A 13,033-nucleotide genomic window follows, 5' to 3' on the forward strand; every position below is an offset into this window, starting at 1 on the left:
GGAAAAACCGGCAACAGTTTTAACAGAGACGCAAAGATTCACATTGCTCTTGTAGACTGTGGAGGAATATGGGGGCGCACAGAGGCGTAAACTAGATCCAACACGTCTGGAATACCGCCGTGGCCACTACCGAGCATAGAAATCTGTTTTCTAGTCAGAGCTTTGGATATGCAGGAAGCACAGAGGAAAGCACGTTATTGGGGAACAGCAGCTGTATCGGAGCGTCGTCAGTACTGGGATTCATCTGGGAATCTCCACAAACCCTGAAGCCTCGTCTGTGGCGGAGCTGAGGCTTAAATACAGGAAGCTGTGCAGGTGGATCACTGTCTCCAGGTGGGGGGTGAAGGAGCCAAAGTTCAGCCCTATTTTAAGCTTCTGTTCTATTTAGTCCTCTTGGAAAGAGGATAAGAGTGTGTGGGGGGGGGGATTAATGTGCAAGGAAAGTTTAAGAAACGGAGAATGACGGAGCGGCGAAGGTGAAGAAAAGGATAAAAATGAGTGAAAGTCTTATTAAAGCGCAGGAAACAAACTGCAGAGCAGCTCAGACAGAGTTCAGGCTGAAGCTGTCACACACCCCCCCGACCCCCCCCTGACCCCCCCCTGCCCCCCCCCCCCCCCCCCCCCCGATATTTGTCCACAGGGGGGAGATCTCTTCGACGCCATCACGTCTGCCAACAGATACACAGAGCGGGACGCCAGCGGGATGTTGCACAACCTGGCCAACGCCATCAGACACCTCCACAGCCTCAACATCGTGCACAGAGACATTAAACCAGAAAACCTGCTGGTGAGTTCCCTGCTGACCTGGTGACGCTCACTGACGGGCCTCCTGCTCCTGCTTCCTCCCTCCTCCTCCTCCTCCTCCTCCTCTCCTCCTCCTCCCTCCTCGCCCTCCTCCCTCCTGCTCCTCCCTCCTCCTCCCTCCTGCTCCTCCTCCTGCTCCTCCCTCCTGCTCCTCCTCCTACTGCCACTCCTCCTTCTCCCTCCTCCCTCCTCCTCCCTGTACCTCCCTCCTCCTCCTCCCTCCTCCTCCTCCTCCTCTCCTCCCTCCTCCCTCCTCCTCCTCCCTCCTGCTCCTCCCTCCCTGAAGCTAAAGTCGATATTATCTACGTGGATGCATCATTGCTTGGAGTCAGTGTCTGAACTGGATTTGTGCTAATTGGATGTTAGCATGTTAGCACGAGCGTGTGTGACGGAGCTTCTCTGGGACCAGATGATCTCCTCCCCTCCTCCTCCTCCCTCCTCCTCCCTCCTCCCCTCCTCCCCTCCTCCTCCTCCTCCCCTCCTCCTCCCCCTCCTCCCTCTCCTCCTCCTCTCTCCCTCCTCCTCTCCTCCTCCTCCTCCTGATCCTCCTCCTCCCTCCTCCCTCCTCCTCCCTCCTCCCTCCTGCTTCCTCCCTCCTCCTGATCTCCTCCTCCTCCTCCTCCTCCTCCCTCCTCCTCCTCCTCCTCCTCCTCCTCCTCTCCTCTCCCTCCCCTCCTCCTCCTCCTTCCCTCCTCCTCCGCTCTCCCTCCTCCTCCCTCCTCCCTCCTCCCTCCTCTCTCCCTCTCCTGATCTCCTCCTTTGTGTGCAGGTGTATGAACACGCTGATGGCAGCAAAAGCCTGAAACTAGGAGACTTTGGTTTAGCGACCGTGGTGGACGGACCCCTTTACACCGTCTGTGGGACCCCGACATATGTAGCACCGGAAATCATTTCAGAAACAGGGTAAGGGCCGGGGCCGGGGTCGGGGTCGGGGTCGGGGCGGTGCGGGGGTCAGGGCCGGGGCCGGGGCCGGGGCCGGGGCCGGGGCCGGGGTCGGGGCCGGGGTCGGGGTGGGGGTCAGGGTGGGACGGGGCCGGGGTCAGGGTGGGGGTCAGGGTGGGACGGGGTCGTGGTCGGGGCCGGGGCCGGGGTGGGACGGGGTGGGGGTCAGGGTGGGGGTCAGGGTGGGACGGGGTCGGGGTCGGGGCCGGGGCCGGGGTGGGACGGGGTGGGGGTCAGGGTGGGGGTCAGGGTGGGACGGGGTGGTCGGGGTCGGGGCTGGGGCCGGGGTCAGGGTCGGGGTCGGGGTCAGAGTCGGGGTCAGGGCCGGGGCCGGGGCCGTGGCCGGCCGGGGCCGGGGTCGGGCCGGGGTCGGGGTGGGGGTCAGGGTGGGACGGGGCCGGGGTCAGGGTGGGGGTCAGGGTGGGACGGGGTCGGGGTCGGGGCCGGGGCCGGGGTGGGACGGGGTGGGGGTCAGGGGTGTGGTCAGGGTGGGACGGGGTCGGGGTCGGGGCCGGGCCTGGGTGGGGACGGGGTGGGGGTCAGGGTGGGGGTCGGGTGACGGGTGGGTCGGGGTCGGGGCTGGGGCCGGGGTCAGGGTCGGGTCGGGGTCAGAGTCGGGGTCAGGGCCGGGGTCGGGGTCGGGGTCGGGGTGGGACGGGATGTCATGACGTTGAGTCCCAAGTCAAAGGAACAACCGTATTTGTTTGTCCCGGGGCAGTTATGGCCTTAAGGTGGACGTCTGGGCGGCTGGAGTCATCACCTACATCCTGCTGTGTGGTTTCCCACCATTCCGAGGGTGAGCTGAGCTAATAATAATAATAATAATATTCACGCCATCTGCAGCAACGACTCTTGTGATCTCGTTTCCATGTGTTTACAGGAGCAGTGACGATCAGGAAGTGCTTTTTGATCAGATCCTAACGGGGCAGCTGGAGTTCCCGCTGCCGTACTGGGACAACGTGTCGGAGACAGCAAAGGTGAGTGAGCGCCAGCCCCTTTCCTCCCTGTGATAGGGAGGCCATTAAAAACGACCCGTGTCTGCTCACCACTCCAGGATCTGATCCGAGTCATGCTGGAGGTTGAGGTCGACCAAAGGTTCACCGCCCTCCAGGTTCTGGAGCACCCCTGGGTCACGGTGAGTCCGCCTGAGTCCGCCTGAGCTGGGGATGTTCCCCAGGAGCTCTGGTTCAGTTCCTGTGCTCTCTCCTGATTCAGGACGAGGGTCTATGTGAGAACCATCATCAGCTCTCAGTAGCGGGGAAGATCAAGAAGCACTTCAACACCAGTCCAAAGGGCAACGACACCACCGCTGGAGTGTCAGTCATCTCCGTAAGTCCCTAACGGGCCCGACAGAACCCGCGGGAGAGACCCATGGTGCTCCCAGATGTTTGGGTTGATTTTGCTGGTTTCTCTTTATGCTCAGCTGGATGACAGCTTTTCTATGCAGAGATCTGGGTCGTTGGATTTCTACCAGCACCCGGCCATGTACTGGATAAGGTACGCCCGGTTTCCATAGAGACCCGACCCTAACTCACCTGTCCGTCCCGCAGCCCTGAGTGGCGCCTGCTGCCACCTCCTCATGTCCTGCTCCTCGTGTCTGGCTGGGCTTTTCTTTTTAGCCTTTGTTTCCATCCGGTGCTGCACAATGTTGCCGCCTGTGTCCGTGAGCCCGTGTGAGATGTCGTGTTCCTGTGTGTTAGATCTGCTCTCATCCTTCTGCTTTGCTCACTTCCCCACACTTTCTTTGTGATTGCTGCCTTTCAGAAATGTGTCCCAGCTCCTTTGCTTGCTGCCCTCACTCCTTTATTATTATTATTTGGTCTGTTATTTTGCTCCTCCTGCTAACCTGACAGTCACCCAGCACCCAGCACCCAGCACCCACAGCATTTTTGTGTGGAGGAGCCGGAGATGCACCAGTAGAAATACATATAATCCGGTCATATATGTAATATTAGGAATACATCTATTAAATGGTTAAGATACTAGAGCAACAGTTAGCAGCATGCTAATGCTAATGGTCTGTATTAGATGAATATTTTTTACTTTATTGGCATCTGCACCTGAGGTTTTGTTGAAATCCAATCAAATACTGAGAGACAGCAGAGTTGCAGAGACATTTCAGGGCTGCAGCCACGTGATCCTGGATCACGCCCAGCGGAGAAGAGAGCGTTGATCTTATAGAACTGGAGCATGGCAGCGCAGCAGGAGCTCAATGGCTTCATTCACATTACTAAAGAATGGGCAGAAATAACCACATGTTGCTGTCCTGGTCCTCCATACTGTCCTGGTCCTCCATACTGTCCTGGTCCTCCATACTGTCCTGGTCCTCCATACTGTCCTGGACCTCCATACTGTCCTGGTCCTCCATACTGGTTTTCTGGCACCAATGTGTCCAACGGAGGTTCTAATCATTTTGTTCTCTGGGTCCTTCCATGTCCAGGCCGCCCCTCTTGATAAGGAGGGGCAGGTTCTCAGACGAGGATGCCACTCGGATGTGAAGCACCTGTTTTTGGAGATGATGCCGACTGTGACCGCAGCAACATCCACAGGAACGTGGCTGGAGCCTCCCAGTTGCCTCCCAGCTCTACCCGTGGCCCCCCCCCTCCTCACCCCTGACACGATCCCAAACGTGGGCCGACCGTCTGACTCTGATGACCGTCTGACTCTGATGACCTGTCCATCAGCTCAGCCAGTTCGGCCCGCTCTCCCAGTTCACCTGTTGGAGCTCACCCACGAGAGGATGAAGCCAGGAGGAATCTCCTCGCCCTCCTCAGTGAGGGAGGGGGGCCAGGAGATTCCTCATCAGCACTTGAGTGATCAAATGAAAACGGGAGGAAAAATAATCAGTGGGAAAATGTATCTTTTCCTAAATCCGTCTTTTTTAAATCCTGAGACTGATGAAAGGGTGAATGGGGGAAATAAGAGGCTGGGAGAAAGTCTGGAGAAGCAACGGAAACAGGAAAAGTGGGATGAGAGATTTTCCTTTCCTTTAAAAGTTCTTCATTTGAGCCAAGAGTTCGAGAAGGGGCGAGAGCCTCCCCTCCAGGGATGACCTGGGCTGGACATGGACGCCGCGGTGGCCGTCCAGACACGGCCGTATGAGCCCGTGATCATGTCTCGTTCATTCACTCTTTCTTTGACACTTTTTTACTCGCATTTTCCTTTTTTCACAGAGGAAATCTTTGTGCTCAGAACATGGCACTGAAACGGGGTGGGTGGAAGTAGTTTTGAGCCCTTTTTGGAGTAGGATGCTGTCGGCTCTGTGAAAACAAGTGTAGAGGACGTGTGTGTGTGCCCCCCCCCCCCCCCAAATCTGTGCAAAACAGTGTTTGTCTTAAATGACAGCGGAGGAGCGAGCTTGGCTGTGCCTTCCTGCAGTCAGACCGCCGTAAGTTTACCCTGGATAATGGTGCATTTGATCCATCTGTTGACTGCACACACACACACACACACACACACACACACACACACACACACACACACACCACACACACACACACACACACAGAATGCTATTGTAGCAACATCTGAACAGATTTTGTACTTTATTTCCATCCTCCCCAAAGCTTTTGTTTACATTCTTTTCCACAACAACGTGTATTTTCAGTCATATATTCCAGCATTATCGGTGTGTTTTTATTTATTTATTACATTATCGGCTGCCTATTTAAGTGCTATTGGTGCCGGAAAAACCAGCAGCAGCGTTGGGAAGGAGGAGTTATTTCTGCTCCGTACAACCTCATTCATGGCTTCATTTATTCAGATGAAAGCATGACAGACATACAGTAGCCTATTCTTATATAAATGGTTTTGTGATGAAGTATTGTTTATATGTTGTATGTAAATAGCATAATTTTATTTATTTTGATAGCTCACAATACAGTTTATTTGTTTACCAGTAGTTAATCTATCAGAACTGTAAACAGACAAATATATTAATCAGATTTAGAGAAGAAAAATCATCTTGTTTCCTGTGAGATAATGATGTCACTTCCTTTGCAGAGAGGAAATGACATGGTTGATCCTATAAGTAAAGGGAAAAGAAATCAGAGGGGTGAGAGAAATGCAGAGTGGTTTCACAGTCTGAACAGATGATCTCCCTGCAGTTGTCCTAACCCTTTCTGTAATCATTCCCATCCTCACACGTGAACACGGATGTGGTGACATGTTGAATAGATGCGTTTAAGTTGGTTGTGCTGCTTCAGCACATGGAAACATGGTTCACAGAGTGCTCTGACACAGCATTACCACTCATTCAATACCTGTAACTGTTCAATAACGGTCTATAATTAGCAGAAATAAAATATCTGAAAAACAAATGGGCCGTTTTCTTTAAATAATAATTTGAAAAAGAACACAAAACCTTGTCAGTTATTCCAAAATAGTCATAAGATTCAAGATTTACTTTATTCATCCCCGTAGGGAAATTGAATTGTAGTCGCAGCCTAAACGTGGATTAATATAACTGTAGTGTAGGTTTTTGTATTTACAAATAGAATAAATAAAATACAAATAATATTAGAGTCACTGAAGAAAGTGTTTTAGTGTGTGCATTGGATTTTTCCAGTCACCGCTCCAGAACTGGAACATTTCTTCTGTATTTACCAGTCAGAAAACTGGTGCTGAACCCAACGTGGAGCTCTTTTCTGTCTTATCTGGGACGCCTGGGAAACGACGCTTGCATCCTCCCCTGGTGCGGGTGTGGGTGGAGAAGAAAGAGGAAACTTCGCCGTTTTAACTCTTTCTTACTCATTGATATAGTTTTAAAATATTCTAGACTTTTCCCCGATTTCCATCTATGTGATCACTGCACATCTCCTTTTGGCCAGTAGAGGGCAGCCAACCACAGGAAACGACCAGAGCAGCGAAGAAGAAAACCCTCGCGTGCGCCGACTCGGGTCCGCCGGAGCTTCTCGGGTGGTCTGCACAATAATCTCGCATTACTCCGTATAATATTAATAGCAATTACGAGCATAGTGCAATAAAAGGTTTTAGCGTGAAGCCTGCGTTTGCCAGCTATCTCATAAGGAGACGCGATGGTTTGTAACTAGCTAGCTAGCTCGCTAAGCTCCGCTGCAGCAGTCATGAGCGAAGAAGACGCCTCGACGCCGGTGAACAAAGACTCGACTCTGTTCCTCATCAAGGACGGCCAGCGGTACTATGTCAGCAAGAGCGGCGTTGTCGACAGCAGGAACGTGACGACGCCCCAGGACCCGGACAACAACGCCTCTTCCTACGACATGGACGACCCAGACGAGGAGAGCGACGTTCTGGACACGTCGGACCCGCGAGACAGCGCCGCCAGCCCGGAGGAGCTCAACGACGACGAGCCTTCGGAGGGCGACAACGCTCCGAAACAGTGCACCTACGAGGGCTGCACGGAGACCTCCACGCAGGTGGCCAAGCAGAGGAAGCCGTGGATGTGCAAGAAGCACCGCAACAAGATGTACAAAGACAAATACAAGAAGAAAAAGAGCGACAAAGCCATGTCCAGCACCAAGCTCGATGTAAGGTGGATGAACGAGAGGCATCGCGCACACTTTCATTCAAATGGACCAGTTTGAGATGCTGAAATGTTCCTGTTTCAGGAGAACTCGGAAGAACGTCCCGTGTCTGTGAACAAACAGCGGCTGGGCGCCATGGGAGACCGGCCGGCCAGACCCACACTCATCGAGCAGGTCCTCAACCAGAAGAGACTGGTAACCACCTTGTGCACCATGTTCACCTAACCCTAACATGTATTTAGTTTGTGTGAAACCTTAAAAGTTCCAAGTTTTCCTGAGTTCTGATAGAAATGCTCCCATGTTTCCGTGTGTGTCCTGCAGTCGTTACTCAGGAGTCCGGAGGTGATCCGCTTCCTCCAGCAGCAGCAGCACTTTCTGGCCACGCAGACTCACGGCCCGTCGCAGCAGCACTTCCAGGGTTGCTGACGCTTATTTGCTCACATCTGTGGAACGAACACTGAAGAATTGTGCTGGTTGATGCGTCGGTGGGACGGAGGAACTCGGGCGTCCACACCAGGCGTGAGGACTCGTGAGGTTCGCCTCATGGTTGGGAATGTTTTTATTGTGAATCTACTCCAGGGATCTGATGTCTGTCTTCTGTGATGGAGGTTGGCGTGCACTCTGCAACATGACGGTCAGCTGTGGAGTGCACGTCAGCAGGTGTTTAAACACCTTTTCAGTGTTTTTTGCACTTATAACTTTGAGTGTTGTGGACTGAGGAGTGATGGCAGCAGCTCTAACGCGTTGCTGCTGCGCTCAGCAGCTCTGCTCTCTTTATGCTGTGCTGTGATGGATTAAAATTCTAAATTGTTTTTTTTATTGAACAAACTTATATGAAAACCTCATTTTTAATGGAACAAGTACAAAGCAACCAGTACAAGAACCCATATATTAGTTGGACGTACAGTACATACTACAGCAACAACATTTAGCATTTAACGCGTCTGAGTACCTAGAAATATATCCCATAATATATCCCACCTTGTTTCGGAGTGCAGTTACTGTCCCCACAGAAGCCAGAAGTCTCTTCAGGAACACAAGCATTCATTCGCATGAATTAGTCTTCATAAATACTTGTTTGCAGTTTTGTCCAAGGTCGTGTGAGAGTCAAGGATTTGGGGGGGGGGGGCACAAAATAACAGCGGAAAATACAGAATCTATGACTACCTGTGCGAGCGAACAAAGAGCAGGAAGGTGCGTGTCTGCGTTATGACACTGAAGAAATGGGATTGTGGGGGGAGCCCATCTGTGTGAGGACCTTGTCCAGCCACTGCAGGGGGCCGTGCAGGTGCACCTCTATCCAGCAGGGGGTGCTGGTCACATCTTGACGGTGGTATTCGGCACCCCATCCCTAAAGAGAGGATACAGCCAGATCTCAAAATAAGTCCACGCTTATAAATAGAAGCATCACAGAGCAGTGGAAGTAGAAGGATGCCCCCCCCCCAGCGCGTCCAGAAACAAGTGCTGAGATTGAGAACACCAATGCCAGACTAATGGGCCATCGCCTCCCCGTTCCACAGTACCTTCACGAAGCTCATGCGGATGGTGCACATCTTTGTGAGCTCGTAGACGACCTCGAAGCCGTGGTTGACGGACTGGGCGAGGAGCTGGGCGAACAGCTGGTTGTTGAATATCTTGAGGCTGCAGCCGCTGGGAATCTTGCAGACGGTGGTGGGATGGAAGCCGTGCTGGAAGTTGCAGTTGCGGCTCTGGACGAAGATGCTGCTGTCGCTGAGGCACTCGGCGTACACCTCCCCGCCCACGTAGTACAGGTGCAGCCCTGAGACACAGGAGGAACCAGCTCAGATCAAGTACCAACTGGCTTCCCTCCACTGTTGTGCACTGGAACCCTGAGGCGCCTGATGGTTGTGCGTCCTGAACTCTTCCACCACAATCGTTCGGCCTCGTGTCTTCACATCTAAACGTGCACGTGTGGAAGTTACAAAGCTGTGCCGGCAGGGATCAGACGCCCCTGAATGGGCCCCAGGGACCTCAGCACCTGATCCCGGTCAACACGCACGTGCACCTAAATCTTATGGACTCAGAAGGGCGTGAACGCGAACGCGTGGCCCCGCCCACCTTTGCCGATGTGCCTGCGCGTGTGCTCGATGGTGGAGTTGCGATTGACGTTGGACAGCAGGCCGAGGCAGAAGCGGTTCTTGTTGTTGGAGGGGTCGGTGAAGCCGTCCACGAGGACGCTGCGCGACGAGGCGTGGAAAGTCTCCCCCACCCGGCTGTTGAGCTCGTAGTAGGCCACCGAACACCAGTACTCGGGTTCTTCGTAACACACCGGCCGCAGGTCTAGATGGGCGGGAACAGACAGGAAGTTGTTTACGTTGGGACCCTCTGAGCCAAACGGATCCCAAACCCCGATGTGCCGCTGGGCCGAGGCCAACACCAGAACTGGAGCGGACCTGTTCCTCTTTCACTTGCCTCTGTGAGGAGCTGAAAATGTGAGTTTGATGGTTTCTGTGGCGTTTCCTGGCTTCACGTCCTCCTGAGGACTGGTCTCCATCATACTGTAAGGAGGCGGGGGGGTTTCGGCTGGGAAAGCCCGCCCCACATTACAGGAAATGGATCAATGGGTAAAATTAAGTGATGCACACTCATCTGAGACTTTGGGGTTGAGGGCAGGGCATGATGGGAAGGCCACGACCTGCTCGCTTCGATCCCTACCTGCGATGTGATACGGACTGCCGGGCTCCGCAGAGCTGTTGGGGGAGTCGGGGTAACTGTGGGTGGAGGGGGACCGAGCCAGGGAAGAGGAGGGGGAGGTGGAGAAGGAGGAGCAGGGCAGAGGGGGGAAGGAGTCTGGGTAGGTGGCGTTCTGGGGCATCAGCGGCTCGTGCAGGGAGGTGTTCCTAAACTTTGCCAGCAAGCTATGCTGCGGGTTGAACTCACTGTGGCGTGGGACCAGAACCGGCGGCAGCACTGTGGGGGGGCGGAGAGAGAAACGGAGTCATTAGCGAGGAGCTTCCTGCGAACGCCACAGGAGCTGCTGTCCGTTACCGGGAGTCTCCACCCGTCTGTAGTGGTACGGGTTGACGCAGATGTCCTTCTGCTTGGAGCCGAAGGGGAACTCGCAGCAGTCCAGCGCCTTCAGCTCGTGGTGGGACTGCAGGTCGGGCCAGCGCCACACCCGGCAGTAGATGACGTGGGGCAGCCCCTTCCTGTGGGACACCTGCAGCCGGCCGTCCAGGGAGCGGGGAATGGTCACACACTTGCCTGGGCAACGATACGGGTGTCAGAGATTACAGCAGAGTGGGGGGGTTGTAACGCACGCTGTAGGAGTCAAGATCACTTGTTTATAGTTTATACTCGTACAAAGTTTTCTAAAATTAGCCCGATTGATCAAAAGTTTGTCCAGAAAGTTCCCGCCCGTGCACGCTGCCGCACGCCGCGGGTGTGAAACCTTTAGTTACACTGTTAAATCGTTTTAGCATTTGGGCCTTCGCTGCTCGGCACTACAGAGACACAGGGAACTCAGGCGCTCCCAAACTACTCGTCCTTCCTCAGGAGCAACTGCTCGACGTTCTGAAAAAGCTACACTAGTGAATGTTGTGTAGAAACTGTGGCGCTCACTGGGCTGCCCGGGACAGCTGAGGGCTTTCTCCAGCTCCTCCATCGCTCCCTTCTTCTTCTTTAGCTTCTTCACCAGCGAGTCCACCGCCTTCTCCGCCCACTTCTCCTCCTCGTCGCCCTGTTTCCAGCCGAGCAGACGCTTCACCGCTGGGCTGGTGAAGGAGAACAGCGACGTGATGGAGGCGGTGGAGTTCATCGCACAGACGGTCAGACGGGTGCTGCAAGAGGGGTTTAATGTTCCCGTGACAACGGCAAATAATGAGGAGGGAGGACGGGGGGGGGGGGGGTCTGTGTCAACGGGCTGCTGCCCGAGTTCCACTGTCGCTCCCGAGGAGCTGAACTTCCCTCTTTTGTCGGTGCACAGTGAAGATCCTGCAGGCTCGAAGCCTCCAGCGGGGGTGGTTCCCCTCGCCCAGGCACAAATACGGGTCAGGTTTCAATCATCTGGCGAGAGAAGTGAGAGGTTTTAGATCAACCAAAGACTTTCTGGGGCTCAGCCTGGAGGTCCAAACCCCATCAGCTGATGTGAAGTCAATCAGAGACCGACCACATCGCCAAAACCTACTCATAACCCCCCCACAAGATAAACCGCCGTAGCGTCAAATGAACCGGATCCCAGAACAGTTTCTGTCCGAGATGGAGCGGAGCAGCACGACCAGACCGGGCTCCAGACTCATGAACAACAGTGGAATGTCCTTTCTGGCCTCTCTTTCTATGATCATGCCACTGACGCCCAGGAGCCATAGTGTCTGGCCAGAACACATCACAGGACAGGAGGGGGAGGACAGGAGGGGGAGGGAGGGGGGGGAGGGAGGGAGAGACAGAGAGAGACAGAGAGAGAGAGAGAGGAGAGAGAGAGAGGGGGGAGAGAGAGAGAGAGGAGAGAGACAGAGACAGACAGAGAGAGAGAGACAGAGAGAGAGAGAGGGAGAGAGAGAGAGGGGGGAGAGAGACAGAGAGAGAGAGACAGACAGAGACAGAGAGAGAGGGAGAGAGAGAGAGAGGGGAGGGAGAGAGAGAGAGAGAGAGAGGAGAGAGAGAGAGAGGGAGAGAGAGAGAGACAGAGAGAGAGAGAGAGAGAGGGGGGGGGGAGAGAGAGAGAGAGTGTGTGTTTTGTGTGTTTGTCTTCTCATCTTTCACATAAAAAACAAGGTGACTCTTTCCTACCACACTTGTGTCCCACTTGTTTCTTCAACACTGCTGATAATCTCAGCTCCTCTGCCTGTTGGGGTGATCTCATTGTCTTATCTCCTATCTCAGAGTCTCTGGTTTATCCCATCTGACCCGCGCTGCAGCCAAAATATTGCATAATTTTGGATTTTCGAGCTCCTGCCTGCGCCTGTGCGCGTTCCCTCCAGCCCAGGAACGTTGTCTCGGGCGCACAGAAAGGTAGAACGGGCAGCTCGCCATCCCATCATGAGCCCAGCTGTGACACACAGTTGGAGATCCACAATCACAGGAAAGGGAAAAGAAGCAACTTCCAAAAACGCAGCAGCTCGTTGCGGCATCGGCACGCGGGGCTGTTTTATGGAGCCCGGCGTCGCCCAGTCTGCAGCCTCGATAGGCTAATTACCACGCGCTTCCTCACCGGGACACCAGCCCCCCCCACCGGGACACCAGCCCCCCCCACCGGGACACCAGCCCCCCCCACCGGGACACCAGCCCCCCCCACCGGGACACCAGCCCCCCCAGAAGTCAAGCCGCCAGCTCCCCTTTTACTGCCATCTCCGATCACGTGATCCAGGCAGCGTCCCGGTGACCTGCGGACGCACCTGGAGGCGCGTGATGACCCCCCCGAGATGGAATGGAGGCAGTTCTTTTGGAAACGCGCCTGTTCACATTTAAAACTCCTTCTTGATTGAACGCGGGTGCACGTTTAATGACGCATTTCACTGAAGCGAAGCGGCGGTTAAACCTGACATTAAATGTACAACAAGAAGAAAAGTGCACGTTCTTGCACCCTAACCCTAAACAAGCCGAGTTTCGCCTTTTCTCTCACCTTCGCCAAGTGGAGCGCGGACGGTCCTTCACGCACGGAGGCCTTCTGGGCTGTGAAAGTTTAGGTCAGCTCACACTCGCTCAGAAAAGGTGCGTGTGAATGTGCGTGTGTGTGTGGACTGTCTGACGAGCGCGTGTTGACAAGAGGGGTGAGTCAGGTTAGAACTAGATGAAATCCTCTTTATGGTTTCAGAATAAAAGCA

General features: G+C 54.4%; 3 protein-coding genes across 3 annotated transcripts in view; 2 read left to right on the plus strand and 1 right to left on the minus strand.

The window, feature by feature from the left end:
- Positions 1–6,065, plus strand: part of dclk1a (doublecortin-like kinase 1a) — a 35,556-nt gene extending 29,491 nt beyond the window's left edge. The window contains 8 exon segments of the mRNA XM_057055162.1: positions 641–787; positions 1,574–1,707; positions 2,465–2,542; positions 2,627–2,723; positions 2,801–2,881; positions 2,962–3,075; positions 3,170–3,243; positions 4,187–6,065. Of these exon segments, the coding sequence (XP_056911142.1) occupies positions 641–787; positions 1,574–1,707; positions 2,465–2,542; positions 2,627–2,723; positions 2,801–2,881; positions 2,962–3,075; positions 3,170–3,243; positions 4,187–4,244 (783 nt within the window). The 3' untranslated portion in view covers positions 4,245–6,065.
- A 519-nt stretch (positions 6,066–6,584) lies between these two features.
- rfxap (regulatory factor X-associated protein) lies at positions 6,585–8,062 on the plus strand. Its single transcript, XM_057055151.1, has 3 exons — positions 6,585–7,253; positions 7,335–7,445; positions 7,572–8,062. Exons 1-3 carry the CDS (start codon positions 6,831–6,833, stop codon positions 7,674–7,676), a joined length of 639 nt encoding a protein of 212 aa, XP_056911131.1. The 5' UTR covers positions 6,585–6,830; the 3' UTR covers positions 7,677–8,062.
- Positions 8,063–8,079: 17 nt separating this feature from the next.
- On the minus strand, positions 8,080–12,995 carry smad9 (SMAD family member 9). The gene is made up of 8 exons (XM_057055126.1): positions 12,832–12,995; positions 10,833–11,276; positions 10,260–10,475; positions 9,927–10,181; positions 9,684–9,794; positions 9,330–9,551; positions 8,774–9,030; positions 8,080–8,601 (listed from the first exon to the last, which is right to left on the minus strand). Exons 2-8 carry the CDS (start codon positions 11,026–11,028, stop codon positions 8,458–8,460), a joined length of 1,401 nt encoding a protein of 466 aa, XP_056911106.1. The 5' UTR covers positions 11,029–11,276; positions 12,832–12,995; the 3' UTR covers positions 8,080–8,457.
- Positions 12,996–13,033: the final 38 nt, after the last annotated feature.

This window comes from Takifugu flavidus, chromosome 14 (genome assembly GCF_003711565.1).
Source record: "Takifugu flavidus isolate HTHZ2018 chromosome 14, ASM371156v2, whole genome shotgun sequence".
In the NCBI taxonomy this organism is placed as follows: domain Eukaryota; kingdom Metazoa; phylum Chordata; class Actinopteri; order Tetraodontiformes; family Tetraodontidae; genus Takifugu; species Takifugu flavidus.

Coding starts and splice junctions, on each gene's coding strand:
- rfxap (XM_057055151.1), top strand. CDS start 6,831: ATGAGCGAAGAAGACGCCTCGACGCCGGTGAACAAAGACTCGACTCTG. Junction 7,254..7,334: donor TGTCCAGCACCAAGCTCGAT/GTAAGGTGGATG, acceptor TTCCTGTTTCAG/GAGAACTCGGAAGAACGTCC. Junction 7,446..7,571: donor TCCTCAACCAGAAGAGACTG/GTAACCACCTTG, acceptor TGTGTCCTGCAG/TCGTTACTCAGGAGTCCGGA.
- smad9 (XM_057055126.1), bottom strand. CDS start 11,028: ATGAACTCCACCGCCTCCATCACGTCGCTGTTCTCCTTCACCAGCCCA. Junction 10,476..10,832: donor CAGCTGTCCCGGGCAGCCCA/GTGAGCGCCACA, acceptor ATCGTTGCCCAG/GCAAGTGTGTGACCATTCCC. Junction 9,552..9,683: donor ATTTTCAGCTCCTCACAGAG/GCAAGTGAAAGA, acceptor CCGCCCATCTAG/ACCTGCGGCCGGTGTGTTAC.